The sequence below is a fragment of the Danio aesculapii genome, chromosome 5, assembly GCF_903798145.1.
Source record: "Danio aesculapii chromosome 5, fDanAes4.1, whole genome shotgun sequence".
Taxonomy (NCBI): domain Eukaryota; kingdom Metazoa; phylum Chordata; class Actinopteri; order Cypriniformes; family Danionidae; genus Danio; species Danio aesculapii.
The window spans coordinates 27,298,211-27,318,813 of NC_079439.1; the positions used below are offsets into that span (position 1 = coordinate 27,298,211).

Below are 20,603 nucleotides of genomic sequence, written 5' to 3' on the forward strand. Positions count from 1 at the left end.
ACCCAAGGGGTCGCAATGAAAAAAGTATCCAAAGGCTGATGGCTTTTTATTTGCATGTTGTTTTGATGTAACTATTAAATACTATTTTATCTTCTGTAGGTTAAGGATAAAATATGGTAACTCCAATAGTTTAATAACATATATGATATTTTTGGAAATCACCAAGCAACCTCTTTATTGTCTTGCGACCCCTCTTTGAGAACCACTGATTTAGTCAATGGTAGCAATTCTTTACCTGAATACATTTTTCCAAGAGCAAGCTTCTTATTTCTGCTTTAAATCCTTTTGATGTACTTTCCTCTTGATATCCCTTCATAACATCATTACTGTACACATGTGATTTTTCTTTGCCTGCTGAGTCATGAACTGAAAATGTTGTCTGTCAATGCCACAAATGTCAATCTGCCAACAATATCCCTTTAAATATTTATGAGGAATTAATGGAACAATCAGCTCTCTCCCACATATCATTCTAAAGCCATGTGCTGTATTTTTCCTATTTCTTTTTAATATTCAAATAACATAATTTCCATAACAACAGTCCAGGTTGACTAGAGGGAATGAAGTGGTGTTTTTGACAAATGTTTCACTCTGTAAGTGTTTTTGTGGCTGCCCCTTAACAGTCAACTAAACATTGGAAGACTAGAAAAGGTTTGTCGTCAAATTTTCTGGGTCAATTAGTCAATAATAGAAAAATAATGGCTAAATCACCAAGTTTTTGAATAAAAACCATTGTGAAAAGACGTCATTTTCATTAACCAATGATTTTTGGTTTCTTTTTGCAATAAGGCAGATGTATACAGCGCAATTTTTACAGTCATACAACCTCATATATGATTTTTTTCCCATTAGGAGAAGTCACGTGGCTTGTACCATGTGAGAGGAATTTACGAAATGACCTGAGAAGCTCACAAGCTTCCAATCATTTTCAAACATGTCAAAAAAGTCCAGAAGCTGTCAACTTAAATCTGTGAGGTGTGTGCGGTTGTAGGAGCTGATCTGTCAGTCTACTGTATCTGAAGTTGACTAATCAGGAGGAAAAACTCTCTGAACAGCGAGTTCTGTATGATGTGTCATTCATTCATTCATTCATTCATTTTCCTTTGGCCTAGTCCCTTTATTAATCAGGGGTCGCCAAAGCAGAATGAACCATCAATATATTCAGCATATGTTTTACAAAACGGATGTCCTTCCAGCTGCAACCTAGTATCCATAGAATCCATACACTTCGATACACTACACTACAATTCACACTCATACTCTACGGCCAATTTAGTTTATTCAATTCACCTATAGCGCATGTCTTTGGACTGTGGGAGAAACCGGTGCACCCGGCAGAAACCCATGCCAACAAGAGAAGAACGTGCAAACTCCACACAGAAATGCTAACTGACCCAGCCTGGACTCGAACCAGCGACCTTCTTGCTGTGAGGCGACAGTGCTAACCACTGAGCGCACTCATGGGATGACCAGGTGCCTGGGTTCCTTGTTAAAAAAAAACCCTGCATGTATTGCAAACATACGCCGTTCATATCATTACTATTCTCTTATGAGAGAGAAAACCAGCAAGAGAGGATAGAGAAAGTGGAGAGTTTCTTCTCCATGTTTTTGGCATAGTATTTCATGTCATTGCTTTGGAATTCGTCGGGTCATTAAATGGTGTCATGTGTCACTAGCTATGTTTCTATCCATATATTTTTATGTGCATTTTCGATATGCGCATTAAAAAAAATCGATAAAACTTGATAGTTTTGAAAATACACAAAAAATATACTTTTTATTCGATAAGAAAAGATGCGCATAAACTACGATGGAAACCCTTTTACTGAACAAATTCCAGTATGCGCAATAAAAAAGTTATGTGATTTTGTTGTAAGAGATCATATGATAATAAAAGTGAGTGTGAATGGACAAACCAGCAGGCTGAGCACATTGTAAAACATCCGAAATTTTATTTAAAACACCTCAACCATTATTAGTATTAGTGTTGTTAAATATTAATTACCTCCAGATCTAGAGCGTACTGTGCTCCGTGTCTGACACCTTCAAAGGCCACCATGCCGTTCATTGCATTGTCGGAATTTGTCTTCTGAGGCACAAGTCATTTAATAATAAGAAACAGGATTCATGCAGCTTCTCCTACCTCAGTAAATTACATTTTTTAATTTTGAGATTTGGCGCCAGTTAATCAGGAATTGACGATTTTGTTCTCTTTGGATGGAAACGCTTCTTTATTTACATTTCTTTATAGCGATATGCCAGTTTTGCGCATACATTTATTTCACATCTTTGGATGGAAACATAGCCGCTGTGTCAATTTCTTACTAGTGAAATGTGGTGGGCATATAGACCACTAGAATTCATCTTCAGACCACCAGAATTCTCACAGTGTACACCTGCCTTAAGTCATTTCCAAAAATTATGAAAATGGATTTTGGTAGAATTGCATATCTGCAGAGCCATTTATATAATCAAAAGAGAAGCGAGGCATGTTATCCAAACATGCAAGGCGAGAAAATGAATGGCATTCCAATTTTTACATGTTAAAAGTGTAATAGAAATGCAGCTTTAGTGACAGAAAGCTCATTAACATAGCTAGTCTGGCTGAGTTCAAGGAAATAATTACTTCAGGAAGATTTCTTCCAAAAACATTCAAATTAATCTTGCCCACATTATTAGTATTGAGAGCTTCTGGGGGTGTTGCAGGATAGAAATCTCTGGATCCATCAGAATTTCGACCACACACTTCCTGACTTTTGGTGGTTGCTTGTTTGCCGTCTTTTTCACCAATAACACATTATAACCAGTTGTGGGCACGAGATCTCGTGTCTAGCAGTTGTGTTTAATCTCTTGAATAAAATAAATAAAGCGCATTTGTCACTGCCAGGCAGGGGATGGGATTGTTCACACAAGGTGTAAATGAAATAGATTGAGAGTGACACAGAATGAACTGCTCATTTTTTGTTGTTTGTTTTTTTTCCATGGCTCAAAAAAATTCATCTTCCATCTACATGCTTGGCAGGGGGCATACAATCAGCCCATGTCTGTCTGCGTAACAGCACTCATTCTCCTCATGCTCCTGTTCCTGAGCACAGGGCTTGTGCTCAATACTGCTGCTCGGGCGTCCCGTCTCTCGGTGGTGCCGCAGGTCAATTGGTAAATGTGTAGGAGGTTATGGAGTGAGCTGGAGGCACAGGACTCATCACTGTGGGTGTCTGAATCATGGCAGGCTGACCATCAATTGCCTGGCAGGGGATCAGCACGGTTTTCTAAACCAAGCAATTTAATTAAACTTTTTAAAACCTTTTTTTCTCTTTGAATTCTTGTTTGTGTTTAGCTCCTAAAGCTAACATTGTGCACACTAGACCGTGGTTGATGACTTGAGATATACCAGTCATAAATATTGTTTAGCACATTTGAAAGTAAATGTGCACTTTTTCATCATTAAAAGAACTAGAAATAATTTTTTATTATTACTATTTTCATTAATCAAATGATATATGAGGAAGCACGGGTGGTGCTTGTGGTTGCACGATTGCCTCCTCAGCATGAAGGTCGCTGGTCGAGCCCTGCCTGGGTCATTTTTCTGTGTGGAGTTTGCATGTTTTCCCCGTCTTGGTGTGGTTTCCCTCCAGGTTCTCCAGGTGCGACTGGAAGGGCATCCGCTGTGTAAAACATACTGAATAAGTTGGCGGTTCATTCTGCTGTGGCGACCCCTAAGAAAATAAAGGGACTAAGCCGGAAAGAAATGAATGAATGATAAAAAATTATTTGCATCCAAAAGCATTGGTAAACTTGATGAATATCATTGTTTATATACTAGCCAGTGCTTTTTTTACTCACATGTGGTGCTTGGCAACTGTTTACTTTAATAGTTATTCTTAATAGACAAAACTTATAGATTACTATTGCTTCTTCCCTTTAATTGTTTTGCTGTTTATCTCTTTTTAAAGGGATAGTTCCCCCCAAAAAAAAAATATTCTGCCATAATTTACTCATAGAAATCAAAACATATGAGGTTCTTTCTTCTGTCTGAACATGGTGGTTGCTGAGACCCATTGACTTTCAATAGATTTTTTCCTTCTTCAAACAGGTATTTTTTTACTTAGTAACTGTAATTTTGGGTGAACATATCCCTTTAACAAGAAAGAAATAGCAAAACTATTAAATGGAAGCAATAATAACTATTAAGCTGCAAGCATCGATGAAAGGGACCTCTCACCCAGGCTCACTGCCGCCCAGTGGTTTTAGGATGACCAGAGAACAGTGGACTATAATAATTAAGCTTCGAAAATGCTTCAAAAAAATCTTCAAAAATGCTGAGAAAATCCACGATTTATGCCAACTTTCTTCTGTCGCAAGTGGGCGCTATAACTGGACTCAATATTGGCATGTAGGTGTCTTTGGGAGAGAAATCTTATCGAACCTGTGAATTTTTCAGGCAGATTGGACATGGTGGGTGGCTAAGGTTATAAGTACTTATCCTCTTCCATGTCGATAGACTGAACTTGACCTTCGATGAAAACTCTATATCTTTACAATTTTAACATTACAAAGATCTTTGAATTAAACTAATGGAACATTGAATTGATCTGATAAATTGTGTAGGAGGAGTGTTGCTACAGGTGTAAAACATGACATTTCCTGTTGCCAGCAGGTAGCGGTATGACTGTGACTGTGACATTGGCATGTAAACGGGTTCAGGTCAGGACTTTTTAATCGAACGTGGATTTTTGAGGCAGATCAGAGCAACGGCTGAGTTATAACAACTTGGTTTTTCAATGGCTAAACATCAAAGTTTGTGAGGCGGCCACGGACATGCCCTTCGACAGAAAACTCTAGATCTTCACAATTGTAAAACATCACCAAGGCTTTAATATAACCAAACACACGCTAGGTGTTGATCTGATAAAATAAGTTCATTAAATACAAAACGCCTGGAAATGGTAAAAAAACTGCACTTTTTTTGCAGAGGAATAATAATCTAGAAGTTTTGTTATTAAGAACAATTAAGAACAAAGCTCTCTAGCATCAATGTGAGTAAAAAAAGCACTGGCTAATGAACAAATCATTTATCAAGTTTAATAATGCCTTTGTTGAAAGCAAGTATACTTTTGCAATTTCCTATTGCTCACATTTCTTATTTATGATTAATTTATTTTGTGTTTGATTAATTTTCTTAATTTGATAGATGAAGAGGTTTTTGATGACGGTAGTAATATAAGATTTTAGATGTCATTGGACTTGCTGCTGGGTGAACGTCTGACATTCTCGATTAAATGGCAAATGACTGTAACTGAGACTTGAAAAGTGACTGTGCTTTGGCTTCTTTGGCCGCTGATGTAGTTGGCAGCTGAAGATATAGAGCGTCACCACTGCCCACCCAGACTCCTTAACAAAGTCTTCTCTGTAACCTGATTTTGTTTTTTGTTGGAAAGGAAAAAAGATACATAGCAGAAGCAACCTGTCTCTGCTTTATTAATCTTTATACTTTCTTTGCTTGATTAGTCTCTGAGAATCATGACAGCATGTTTATTGCCCTTTACAACAATTTGGAAACCTTTGACCCACATTAACATTTCCCCCAATGATCTCTTAGCAGCTGCTGTTACAGTGAAGTAGCAGCATATATGTGCTCACTGGGCTTAGCACAACAATTTCTATGGACCACCAGGTTCATAAGTAAGATATGCAACAAAAGCTGTAAAATTAATGTCTCATTTAGCTGTGGCTGATTTTATCTCTTTCTGTACTCACACAAAATAATAGGGGTGTACGTCAATCACATTTTTATTAACTGTCAAACTCTTTAAGTACACTGCTACATTTAAAAAGAAAAAATCCAATATTTTACAATATAGAAAAATGGAGACAAACTGTCAGCTCATCGTTGACTGCAATAAATGAGATGTTTTCATTTTAGTAATTTCAGTTCATTTATGTTTTATTATATTACTGTACATTTTTTTTTTATCCTAGTTTTAATATTTTAAATAGTTAATAGTCGATAACTCTTAAGATTTGGAAGCCGATAACCAATATACAATATCCAATAAATATAATATTTCAAAAATGTTATATTTTTATACAGTAAACACCTTGATTTTTAAAAACGTCATAAAAGTTGAACTGATATTATGACCTGAATACCTGCTTAAAGCAAACAAAGCTATAATTTCAAAATTGCAAGGTGATTATATAGATATATTCATGATTTTACATAAATTATCATACCAAAAATAAATTATTTCCTTTTCTTTGCATAGCAATTAACATGCAACTTGACTGTTGCATAACAATAATTGGTTACATTTTTAAAATGGAACTTAATTAACAAACAAGTTAAATAAATATATTTTAAGTAAAATGAAAATGAACTTAGAACTGAAAACCAGTAAAAAATGTTCTTGAATAAAACAAGTTACAGTAATGTACAAATGGTACAAATATGTAATGTCCCAAAAAACATTTTGAGAGGTGTTTTGACAGTTCAGAGCCATCGTACAAGCTAAATACAGATTGTATGATTTACTTTAGAAAATGTGGCATAAATTTGTCTCATTTGGCGTTTTAGATTCTTTTGAACACATGTAGGTGCTGCTTGTCAGTCAGACAATGCTTCTATGTTTGTTCTTGCTGTCAATTGAGGGAAAAATGATCGAAAGGTTTATGATAAACCGCTGTGAGTTTGAAACTGCAGGCACTGTGTGATCAGTGTTGCCAACTTAGCGCCTTGTCACTATATTTAGCAACTTTGTCAGACCCCTTGTGCCAATACTGTACCTTCCTACTCTTCTCAACGAGCTGCGGGTGATGTCGTCGGCCACCCCCGCTCAGAGCACTGACAGGCGGCCCCAGTCCTTGTACAGCAGTCTCTCTCTCCCACCTGCAGCCTGAGAGCAGATCACTCCTCTGCATACCGACGACAAATGATTAGCACAGGGTGTGTGAGTTATTTCCATTGTACAGGCAAACCGCATCTACTTCTCCTTTTTTATAACAATTTACTTTCACCTTGTTCACAATCACAGATATTTTAGTGACAGTGTCGGAACTTGTCTAAGTTTATTACCCTCTGGAGAGATTTACTGCAATTCACTACACAATCTATATTGATATACTGTATTCAAATAGCAATAAATTGAGTTAAATTGAAATGCATATATAAAGCGTAGTGCTAATATAAATACCCCTTTATTAATCATAGGCAGTTAAACAATAGAAAACGGCAAAACGTGATGACATCAGTAATATGCAAATTTACATATGACGTACTCTAGCGAAATTTAGCAACTTTGCCGGCAGAGTTAAGTGCCTTTTCATTGAAAATAGTTGGCAACACTGTGTGTGATGCACGTGCACACGAAGCGGAGGCACACTTGTCCTCAGAGTCAGATTTTAATACACCTGAGCATTGAGCACATGACTTTATGACAAACACAGTGGATAATATAAAGACAGAATGTGACGGATGGTTGAGAACCTGCATGCTAAAATTTAGTGACTGGCACACTCTCTCCCCATGCTGCTGTTTGGGCTGCTGTGAAGGCTCTGTTGGATCTCTATGTGTGTGTGTTAATAGCCATCACATGCACTTGTTATAATCAATATGAATATGCGGATCAAACTGAATACAATCTTACATCAACAACACATGGTAGGCAACACATTGATAATAACAAATAATCATATTAGATTACAAATATCCCGAGTTGTTTAACACATGTGCATCGTGCTATTATGTTTACACATGTAATATTTTTCCTGAGGCAATTTAAACCAAAATACACAATGGCACTCTATCAAACATATCTACAATGAGAAGGAATATGGTTACTTACTGAGTTAACTTACAGAAATACCACACAAAGACAGGATGAACTTTGAAGGGATAAAACAATGTGAGGAAAGCTCTGTTATAGTGCACTAGACAAGCCTGAACAAGTTCGGACCCACGCATGTGTGAGGCAGGCACCCAACAAACCTAAATATTGTTCATTATTTTTTCCTTTTTAATTTAACAACTGCATGTGTAAGCTTTGAAGTGTAAAAACGCCACACAAAATAATATAATTAAACTTTTTTATTCAATATTTCACAACATTTAAAGGGCACCTATGGTGAAAAATCTACTTTTCAAGCTGTTTGGACAGACATATGTGTAAGTATGGTGTATAGACCGTCATATTGGGGTGATATAAACACACCCAGTCCTTTTTTTTTTTTTCAATTTAACAACTTAAAAACGGTGGACAAATTGGAGCGGTTTTTCAGACTGACTGCAACTTGACGTAGGAGTGCGGTCCCCCCACCCACCGAATTGATTGACAGCTGTGTGCATTAACATGTCCCGGTAGTCACGTGTATAATCACATCAATAAGAGAAGACGAGTGCAAAGTAACCGGGAATAAAAGGTCTGTTCAGTTTGCTAGGATCATCAATCATCATCAAATGTGGATGTCAAGAGTGAGTTTTTAGAAGCGCAGTACACCAAAACCTCCTCCTAGTGCAAAAATGTATAAAATAGAATTTAATAAAATGTATAATAAAAAATCTGATGGGTGTTTTGAGCTGAAACTTTACAGACACATACTGGAGACACAAAAGACTCATATTAAATCTGAAAAAAGGACGTAACCTAGGTGCCCGTTAATACATACAGTACACATCTATTATAAGAAAACTAAAATAAAGTTTAGATTATATTAAATAAATAACTATATACAATTAAACTCAAAGTGTAGGCTAAATTAAAATGTCAATTGAGAAGGTAAACAAACAAGAAAAATAAATTCATAATTGAAATAAATAAATAAATAAATAAATAATAAATAAATAAATAAATAAATAAATAATAAATAAATAAATAAAAATGCAGACACTACATTGAAGCTCTGGACTGGAGAATACAGCAGACTGGGGAGTGCAGCCGAAGAGTTTTCAGAATTAGAATTAGTTGTTGGTACGGAGAAAGCAATCAGAGAAGAAATCCAACAGAGAATCCAGTTCAGAGATGGTTCCACAGCAGCCACAAGTCAAAATAGGCAGTGAACAAGAGGACAGGTCAGAACTTAAAAACAACAGGACTGCACAAATGACCACTGATCACTTATTTGGCAAGAAGAAATAAAGCTATACTCACGTCTCCTCTGTTGAATGAGAAGTCGAACGGTCTGTTGAAATTTTAATTTTGATTTATTGATGACGAGTAAATGTTGTACAGTGGTCCGTCCTAAGCACAACCTAAAGCAATGGCCGTTTAAAATGGCAACATTATGATACCGTTGTGACAACCATTGGCAACAACGTAGATCCTCAACCTTTTTACAAGGTTGGTACAATGGTTTAGGAAGGTCGTTACGTTGAGGCAATGTTGTGTGTTTGTTGTGCAGTTCTGTACAATTCCATAATTTATTGGCTTAAAAAAATCTGCCTAATTTGATATCGGAACGATATCGATAACATTAAAAAATTTGCTTTTATTGGCCGATAACGATATGGCCGCCGATATATCGTGCCTTTTTAATTTCAGCTGTATTTATATAAAATAATCTTAGTTTTTAAGGTAAATTAAGATAGGTTCTATGTTCCATATGGAATTTATGCATATAAATTTAATAAATTATTTTATCAACAAGATCAAACAAGTTCTGCATAATAATCAGTTATTGTGTATTTTTTTCAGCACAATCTGTTCAATAGTTATAAGAGCTGAATATATAAACAAAAAATAATTAAGATAAAATTTTGACAAATACAGTACTAAAACACAGTTGACTGGTAACTTTGATTTTAGGTAAGCATTTCCTAAAAGAAAAACTCCTAGTCTTTTGGCTTTTAGGAACATAAACAGGCTGTCTGATTAAATAATGTATGCTTTGTCCTGTTGTAACGTAAGAGCTAGTCTAGACAGTTACAACCATGCTTAATAGGTCTGTGTGTGTGCTTGCATGTGTGTGTAAACATAAGTGCTCCTGTAAGTCCACAAACATCATGGCAAAGGTCTCGTTGATCAATAATACCACCTCAATAAAACCGAAAGTGATATAAAGTAAAAAAACAAGAGACACATGGTGATAACAGTGGGAGGAAGAGGTCGTAAAAAAGAAATAAATCCTGCTGGTTCTGATTTCTATACCAGCTGAGCAGCAGTTGCGTTTGAAGTCAGTGAGCTGCTAAAAATAGACACACTTTATGTAACCGTACCCATTTTAGGCACAATGATGACAAGCACATGTGGATCTGGTGTACCTCTCTGTCTGTCCTCGCTCTCGTTTTCTCTCGTTTTTCACTTCTTCCTTCTTCCTTTGCATAATTTAAGCAGTGGTAGAGATCTGACTGCAACATGCTTTTTGAATTATAGTCATAACCTACAACTTATACTCATCCAGTTGTAGGAGAGTCAGAGTGCAGGGCTGATCAGTTTTTTTGGTCCCTGTTCACCTGCTCCCTATTAGTCTTCTCCTGCTGTACGCACACCTGTTAATTAAAACAAGAATGGTTAATTACAGCTGATTAATGAATGCAGAAATGATCTGATTGTGCTGCAAGTGTGTACCTCCAAAGCGAAAGACATTTTACATTTCAATGTGCACTAAAAACATTGGGTTCTGTGGAAAAAACAGCAGGCTGCATAAAACAAATAGTCAATCAGTGCAGTTCAATCAACAAATGAATGGCTCTTATGAACTAGTTATTTTTAGTGGATCAAAAACATGAAGCAGTATAGTTTGGTTCTTATTAGGGATTCTTTCAATTAATAGTTCAAAAATACAAGTTATACAGATTTAAAGGCAGAGTATCTCTAATTTTCGCCACTAAATCTCTAAATTTCGCCACACATTCACAACAAACAACCGAGCAGTTTGATGACTGAGGAGTCATGGGAGTCGTCATCTTCATTATTTCACCTGCTTTCTATTGGTTCTACCACGTCAATAGTTAAAATGACAAGTTTCAATTGACCTGTCTTCGGAACATTTGGGATAATGTAAGTAATACTTATAACAAACTTATATTAGCTCCAAATAAATCTGTCCGTTAATGCCTCAATTTCCTCAGAGTGTGTGCAGGAAATCAAAATGTGGGATGCACCAAAACTTTCTCAAATTGAATTGTTCTAAAACAGAGGTACTCCTTATTGGCACACCAGCTGACACATTTAAAGATGGCGAGTTCAAATTGAATTTGGATAATGCTGTCGTCTGTCCATCTACCAAATCATGTGAGTTTTGTGTGATTTTTTTTTTGACACTCATCTGTCACTAGACTCGCACATCAAGAGCATTACAAATTCTGCTTTTCGTCATCTGAGGAATCTTGCAAAAATTAGGTCTTACCTCACTCTACCTTATGCTGAAAAACTCATTCATGCATTTGTCACTTGCAGGATTGACTATTGTAATGCTCTCTTTGTTGGTTTACCTGCTAAATTAATCAAACGGCTTCAGTACATACAAAACTCAGCAGCATGCTTCTCACACACACTCCACTACGGCAGCACAGCACTGGTGGGCTTTTTAGCTTGCATTGGCTCCCAGTTCAGTCTCGTATCATTTTTAAAACACTCACGCTTGCTTATAAAGCTCTACATTGTACAGCTCCTTTCTGTTGTAGTGGGTTTTGGATATCTTAATGGGGGGGGGGAAATCATACATATTGTGCCTTTAAATCAGTCTAAAACAGCCAGTGCATACAGAGAATGGACAGTGTCTCACTTACAGATGTTTTTAAGCCCACTCACCTGCATGAAGCACACTTAAAAACTGCACAATGTTTTCCAGAAACTTAGAGAGTTGAGAAGAAAGTGTCTGGTACTGTATATACAGAGGAGAGAGTTTGTCACTAATTTTTAGGGAAAAAAGGCAATATAATCAAAATATAACTGAATGAATTGGATTTAAATCACAGTTGGTATCAAATTGAGAGCTTGTCAATCAGAATGGAATTGTTTGGACATCAAATGGATGCAGAGCAGGAATTCTCCAGATAAAGGTTAGTAAAGGCAAACGCTTCCTCTCACTGTGGAGTGCCTCATGAGGACTGTCTTTTGTTCACTGCGGCTAAGTGGATGTTGGGTGTCATGCTGACAGACACAATTGGGTTATGATGAGAATATCTGAAGGGTCAGTCTCAACAGCCATTCACCAGAATAATCTGTTCCTCTGCACACCAGAATGACTCAAACTTCTCTTTTCAGAAGCTTTTCCTTGCTCATTCTTAAAGGGATACTTCATCATTTTCTTACTTTGCCTACATTGGCACTGACAAATACAATGTAGTATATGTATTTTTTGTAGCTTTAAATGTTACAGTTCATATTTTTATCTTTTTTTCATAAACCTATGAATGGTTGTCTTTATAAATGGCTCATTGACTCACTAGATTCATTAAAACATGTTTGAAACAATCAAACAATCACTGCTATGTTTGCACAGAGATGTGCAGCAGCTCAATTATAAATTTGTTTAATCTATTAGGGTGGTTGGGGATACAAGTTGATTGCCTGACTGGACGCCCTTATAGCGATACAGACTTTAGTGTAGGCTTTTGCTTCCCAAATCGCACCCTGTGGCAACAAGCATGTAGCCTACATGTTCCTAGTTAAGTAGTGACTCAGTAGTGACTAATGCAGGCCTAGCCAAGCTTTCCAAGTAGTTTCACCTCCTTCTCTTTGCCTCACTTAAATCTTTAACCTCTGAAACTTTGAAATTGGATCATAAGAAGGAAACCAACTTGAGACTGTCAGTCTTCTCTTAAATAATATGAGTGTAAATCAAAACATAAATTAAACAAAAGTGGTGAGAGTGTAAACTATCACTCCGACTGCCATGTTAGTGATGCTATCAATACTTTGCTGAAGCTCTTAGAGGCAGCCCTCATTTATTATGTATATTATAATATATAGCCTTTGTCTTTTTTTCAAAGATGTAGCCTATGTTGTTAAAAATATGTACAAAAAAACGCCACTTAGTTACTATATGGACAGTAGGAATGGGGAAAATATCAATGCAGACTAGCAATACTTTCTCTGAGGATACTATATAGCTACACGAATGCCCATATCAACGTGTGGCCAATATGTTATACTATTTGGTCAAAAATAAATCAATTTCTGTTCACTAAATGGAGGTGTTTTTTGATAAGTGGTGTCATCTTCAATTAGTAAAAGAAAAAATGTAGGATTACAGAAACTGCTTAAAACAAAAACAATGACTGCAGCAATAAAATGGAAAAATGATCCCATAAATCCCTTAAAGCATTGTAAATTGATTTTCAGATTAATTAAAACAATAATAATAATAATAATAAAAGTACTGTCTATTAGTTTTAAACTCAAAATATTTTATTATATTTTTTACAGTTAACAGTTATACATGTGAAAACAAAAATACAACTAATGCATTAATGTGATTTCTAGAGAATATTCTCATGTTTGTCTCAAATTTCCTAAATATGTCATTGTTTGCTTTAGGATTTTTTCCAGCTGTGGCAGCAGGCCTTTTACACAGATCTACCAACTACCTATGGCGATATTTCAATGACAAATGTTGTGAGCGCAGTATTGCAAGTCGAGATCACATTCATGTAATACGAGCAGAATCTCTTTGCTTGCTCGCCGATTTCCTCTGTTCGTGGACAAAACTTCTTGCGCTCTCAAATATATGCTGCTCAAGTGCCGATTTTCTTGTGCGCTCTTAAATAAACGCTGCTAAAGTGCGATTTAGTGTGTTTATGTAACAAGTATGTCTGTAGATTTGCTAGGAATATTTATGAATGTCTCCAACAGACCTACAGAGTGGCATTAATGCGTCTTGAAGTAAAGTGAAATGGCTATAAACTCCGGCAAGATAAAGTCATTGTATGCAGACCCTTTATCTATAAAGTATAATTATGTAAACTGTGTTCATCTTAACTGAAATCTGCTTCATGTTTGCCATCCTCAGGCATCACACACCTCTCAGTCACCATGTCACCTTAAAGGGTTAAACAAATAACACACAGCACGACTACAATTACAGAAAAGTTTGCGCTGTTATAATTCATTTACCTTTTAATACATTTTGGGGAGATTATAACCCCCATTAAAAAAACAATGACTGAATGTTTTGAATGAGAAGCTGTAATGTAGCTGTGGCGGTATGAAGTTTGGTTTGGCGAATGAATGTAGCAGAAACCATGTGTGTTGTAATGTCATCAACAAGGAACACTTTACCTCATTTGTTAACTATCTGTAAGACATTAACTAACCTAAACTAATAATGATCAGTTACGGGATTTATTAGCCATTATTAATTTTGAGCTGAAGAAATGTATTAGTAAATGTTTGGATTGGCAGTATTGCTGATTATTATTTCAACTACTGGAGATTAAACCGTATTGATTAAGTAAGATAAACAAACTGAGAAAAGTATTTATTTAGTTCAAACAGAAATTTTGACACAGTTTTCATTTGGGGACATAATTTGAAGTTGAAAAAAGGAAATAAATATATTTTAAAAAGCAGTAATACTGTGTCATGAAACAAGTATCTTGATAATATCATGTTGTAGACACACTGGTGATTATCACCCCCAGAGGACAGTGAATAATGCTGACAGAACTAACTTTATTGGGAGAACTTGGTCTTTATAGGTTAAGTGTGAGCTGTAACCTAACTGTAACTCAAAAATAATGATCATTTTCCACACACTCCCAGCATCCCTTCTCTACTCATCTAGTGTTCAAACTAATAAAGTCCCCCCTAAAAGGCTTTTTATAGACAGCACACAGCACTGGTAAAAATCAGACACACAAACAAACCACCTCCAGAACTGTTTACACTCTACATGAACGGCTTACCTCTAGTTGTCTCTGCACATTAAACTGGTGGAGGATAAAAAAAGCACCCTTCACCTTTAATCTTTCTGATTACTTTTCCTTGTAACGTTTGTGTTTCGTCTGCAGGGATCGGACAGGGTGTTCCAGTGGTGGCTCTGATAGTGGAGGGGGGTCCGAATGTCATCTCTATTGTCCTGGAGTACCTGAGAGACACTCCTCCAGTGCCTGTGGTGGTGTGTGACGGCAGCGGTCGAGCCTCTGACATCCTGGCCTTTGGGCACAAGTACTCAGAAGAGGGCGGGTATGTCAGGTTTATCTCTCTCTACACTGTAACACTGCGATTATATATGAATATTCATTTACATATAGATGAAGATTGAACTGTCGTACAGGCTAGAGCGCAACAGTAGCCACTCAATTTTCAGCAGTAATTTTCCCACTCATTTTGAGACATTTAAGCCATGAATGAAACCAACCGGGTCTCAAATGAATCACAGTGTTTTTAGCAATGAGCTAATAGTCCCATAAAGCACTGTAAATTGAGCTTTGTTTGCATTAAATTTCTAACAATTATAATAATAATAATAATAAAGTAAGTAATGTCCATTAGTATTAAACACAATATATTTTATTAGATTTGTACAAGACATGTTTTAACAGTTATGCAAATACAAAAACAGACATACAAATAATGCATAATTGAATGTGATCTAGTGGATAATTTCTTAAACGTGTTGTAATGTCATCAACCGGTAACACTTTACAATGAGGTCTCATTTGTTAACATCATGTAAGACGTTAACTAGCCTATAGGAATAATTATCAATGAGCTATTTGCACAGTTATTGTTTTTCAGGCAATGGTGAACTTCCGGTAGGTTTATGTGACTATTTTCAATTTCATAAGGTTCCTTTTACAGCATCAATGTTGTAATGTAATTTTGTCATTAGAATACATTCAGTTAAATAGACTTAAGAATCCATTTGGATGTTAAAGCGTAAAAAGAGATGAAAGACCGTTTAAACGCAGGCGCCATCATTAGCAGCGAGCTAGCGCAGAAACTCCATTGAAAATACTGGGGTAAAATTCATTTCCATATTTTAAAGACATGGCGCAGAAAAATATAATTTAATGCAGTGCTTCTTGTTTGGTCTGATACCCACTTTATATCGTAACTCAGCCAGGCAGTGATGATAACAGAAATCAGATCCTAAACGTGGCGATTTTGCATAGGATGACAAAATGGCTGACTGAAAATAAAAGTCTGTGTGAATATACTCCATTATTTATTAACATTTATTAGACTTTATTAATTTTGAGCTGAAGAAATGTGTTAATAAATGTTTGGATTAGCAGTATTGCTAAATTTTATTTCAACTATTGGAGTTAAAACCTTATTAATACCCATAAACCTATATTTTTCAGTCAATTCACTGATATATTTTTATCATTTATTGCATGATATTCAAATATTCGCATTATAGACAATTTACAGCCCTGAAATGTATTCAAATATACAAATTATATTAGAGAAAATACTAAAAAAACTGTTTAAGAAATTAGGGAGACCAATATACAATATGACATTTGCAATGCACCATAGGAGTGTAAGGTCAATTTTGCCACTGTTTTCATCATTTCTGTTTTAATTTTTATTTGAAATCACTGTGACTTAAAGCTATGGTTGGTCGTTTTATGAAAGGGTCATAAGTTATCATTAAAAAAGCAGTTTGTCTAAGGAGGAAATTAATGGGAATTTTTCCTTCCGGAACCCTCCTGTTGCGCTCTGCTGGAATGTGTTGATTGCATAAATGAACTGCTCTGATATGCCAGTCTCATCTTTCTCTCTGACTACATGCTAGAATCATAAACGAATCTTTGAGAGACCAGTTATTAGTCACCATTCAGAAGACGTTCACATACAGCCGGACGCAGGCCCAGCATCTCTTCATAATTCTGATGGAGTGCATGAAGAAGAAAGAACTGGTGAGTCTGTACAAAGTGCCTATATAAGTCCTAATGATTAAACCTCCCTGATCTGACAGATTTGAAGAAACTTCTCTAGAGCCTTTCTTCCTGAGCTTTGAGTTCTCTGTGCGAGGGTGAACTCGAGAGAAAGCCAGGAGATTTCTCTGCCACACATTTCTCTCAATGTCAGCATGCAGTTATTCTATCGGACAGTCAGAGATGCGTGTAAAGTGGAGCCTTCAGCTCGGGGCTGATAAATGTCACTACCTCTGCAGTCCACATGAAGTACATTTCCTCAGGCCCTAACGCTGTCTCTTCCTTTTAGCTTCTCACACACACACACACACCTTCTCTTTATCTCTGTATGCACAGAAAAGAACACAATTCTTACTACTGATATTATCAGCCAAGTCTTGTCATCTTTTTGAATCCACTGCTCTACTGTTCAATTATTCACCAGACTGACAACATCATAAACTTGTATGACTTTTCAATTAGAGTGCACTTTCTGCTTTCAGCTTTTAGACAGTTCACATTTATCCTTCCCCCATTAGCCATTATTTCCAGAAGTAGATCAGTAAAGAGTTTTAACATTCAGCTTATAGGTGCCATCAAGAGAAACATTTACTTTCAACCCAGGCTTATTCTGAAAACGTACCTCTAAAGACGTTGTTTTCGTGATTCCACAAGAATCCGCTGTGTACGCTTTTTGAGATCTCAGATTTCTCTCGCGAGTGACATTTGTGCTTGCTGTTCTCGTGTAAACCCACCAGAGGCCGCTGTTGACTGATTTTTTGACAGACTAAGTGAACGATCGACTGACCCACCCTCCCCCTTCCCTAAACCCAACCAATTTTATTAATTGACCCGCCCACCCACTTCCCTAAACCCAACCAACACGTTTCAAAAGCAATCCTGAAAAATAAAGGCCTCTTCTGATTTTTACCCTGTTTTCAGATTTTACCACATTCTCTCCCTCTTATTTACTTGTTTATTTTATTTTTTGGCTTCTGTTTTTGTATTACCTGCTTTCTGGAACTGCTCTTCACTGGACTCAAACCCCGTTGTAGCGTTTATTTTAAAAAATGAAATGCAGCCATTCGTACCTCAGGCTACATAATTCGCGGTCTCCAGAAACGTCTGTAAGGCTACGTTTTCAGAATGAGCCCATGTTGTTTTCTGTTATCTTAACATGACTTCATATATTTAAAGTGACCGTATTTATGCATTGTTTTGGTGAGTACAACTTTTTATGTACTGATTAATATGGCTGTTGGTTGTAAAATAGGCTCATTCTGAAAATGCAGCCCTATATACATTTCTCTAGATCGCGGAGAATGTAACCAGAAGTACGTATGGCTGCTTTTTGTCTTTAAAATGGGGCGCCATTGCTTTTTATGCTTACCATCTGTCCAGTTAGCTTGCCATGTATGTCAGTGGACTTAAGACGCAGAGAGAAGTTGACCAGGACATTAGGGTTCGATTCCGGCGAAGAACGGTTCTAGAAAGTGGGTAAGACAAAAACTGAAACCAAAAAATTTGATAAACAGGTAAATAACACTGTGAGAATGTGGAAAAAATCAGGTGAGGACTTTTCTTTTTCTGGAAAGCTTTTTAAAACTGTCAGTTCGGTTTAAGGTAAAGGGTGGGTTTAGGGAAAGAGGAGGGTGGGTCAGTTGATCGGCCAGTGAGTCATTCATTCAGTCAGTCAGTCAACAGCGACCTCTAATGGATTTATGTGATAACAGCAGGTGCGAATGGCACTCGTGATAGAATTTTGAGGTCTCAAAAGGCGTACACAGCAGCCTCTAGTGTATTTGCGAAAAACAAAAAAAGTAGCTTCTGGGATGTGTTTGGTGCTCTCCAGTAATGTATACAGAGGTACATTTTCAGAAAAAGGCTAGATGGGTTTTTGAGTTTTCACCTGGTTTTAATATATATTACATTCAGACTTTAAAAAATATATAGTATTTTTGTAGCTTTCCAATAAATTGAAGTGCAAGAAATGACAGAATGGTGATAGTAATTGTCTCCTAAAACAAAGAACGCATTGTAGCTAAAACCAAAAAGTTTGCTGGAAATTCAATCTCAATGCACAAACCTGTGTAACAACTTTACATAATGCCAGCCTTTATTGATTTTCATCGGCTGCCTGCGAACAACATCTGCTTTTACCCTCAAACACTGTAGTTGAGGCCTGGAAGATTTTGGCTCATGTTGTTGACAAGCTGGGAAAGCCTGTTTTCTGCTCTGGAAAGCAAATCTGCTTTGTATTTTCAGCCCAGAAGTGAGACTGTTAAACCAATTTTATCATTATTGTTCTTATTACTGTTTACATGTGCCAAGAAGGCATTTGAAATGGAAAATCAAATATGGTAATAGGTGTTTGGCTTCTTCACTCTCAGAAATAAAGGCAGTACCTTTTGAAAAGGTGACAGCACCCAGTGACAGCACCTGTACCTTTATTTCTAAGAGTGTTACATGCACTGTAAATGTTTGACCAATCACAAAAGACTGCACCATCTGACTAATCACAACAGAATAGACTCATAAGGTGAAGGGTGTAGAACTACTAACTTTGACAGTCACTGTGAGAAAAGAGATGATGTAATATATGAGACAAATATGTCTATTATGCCTTGATATGGGTGAAAATCTATAGTTGGAACAGAAATCTTATACATATCTTACTTAAAATCGTATAACAGGGCCAATTGCTGAATCTATCAAAATGAATAGAACCATGATTTGCATGCAAAGAGTTTCTAGTTGTCTTTGTATGTTATTGTAATTTCAATTCAATTTCATTGCTGTTTCTGAATATTTTCAGTCATTAAATCATACATTCTCAAAGTGATTTTTGTGTTTTTTCTTTTATTATGAATACTTTCGTTCCTCTTTTAGTCGTTGTAGTGGCTTCACTCAATGTCTGTGCATGTTTGTGTGTACTTGTGGTTTTGTGCATATATTTTGATTCAATTCATCGTGTATCTGTTTTCAATGTTGTTTGTGCATGCGTGTCCACTGTGAAATAACTGATCTTTATTAAGATGACCTTATCAAACATGGACATGAATCTTTGTACCCACACACCATATGACTATTTACTTAAGCCTGTGTTATAAGGTAATAGTACAGCATGTTGGCTTTAGTTTACATGCCACCCACTGGAGTATTCTTTCCTGATGACTCAAAAGTGAGATCACAAAACCTTTGTGAGACAAAACTGTTACTGAAAGGGAAGGATTTTTAAGTATTTTGTCTCAGAACAGTTTAGCAAACAGTAGATTTAGCATTGAACCAGTGTAAGATCTAAAAATGCCACTTGCAACTAATTGGGTAATGCACATTTTGAAGAATTGCACAAGAAATTATTAAATTTTGAATAAAAATTATCCTTAATTCACAAATAGTAATTTTACGCTCGCTTGAGGTGATTCTGTAAAAAAGGTTGTGAAAAATGGGAGATGGAAATTAATTTGCGAAATTAACTCGTAGTGAACTTTACACCTATGTGACTAATCAGCTGTCTCCATACGCTTATTTCACGCGGCCGCCATTTTAAAGAACCAAAGCGAGGCTGCAGTGGGAAGAAACCCGGAAGTATAGGACCAGCATTGTAAACATTGTAGTAACATGCTTTGGACTACAAACGTCCAGCTGTTGCCGAGATTTCAAAATGCAGAAATGGTGTAAACATCACTTTAATATCATTCAGTAAGTTTAATTTAAACAATTAAAAGCAATTTAGCATCAAACAACATCACTTTAAGAGTAATGTGCTCAAGTGTCCTCCTAGGCTTCAGTTCATGGC

General features: G+C 36.4%; 1 protein-coding gene across 2 annotated transcripts in view; it reads left to right on the plus strand.

The window, feature by feature from the left end:
- trpm3 (transient receptor potential cation channel, subfamily M, member 3) overlaps positions 1-20,603 on the plus strand; it is a 194,219-nt gene that overhangs the window by 111,100 nt on the left and 62,516 nt on the right. For both annotated transcript variants that reach the window (XM_056457789.1, XM_056457790.1), the window contains exon 8: positions 16,684-16,807. In XM_056457789.1, coding sequence (XP_056313764.1) covers positions 16,684-16,807 — 124 coding nt within the window. The remainder of the gene's footprint in view (positions 1-16,683; positions 16,808-20,603) is intronic.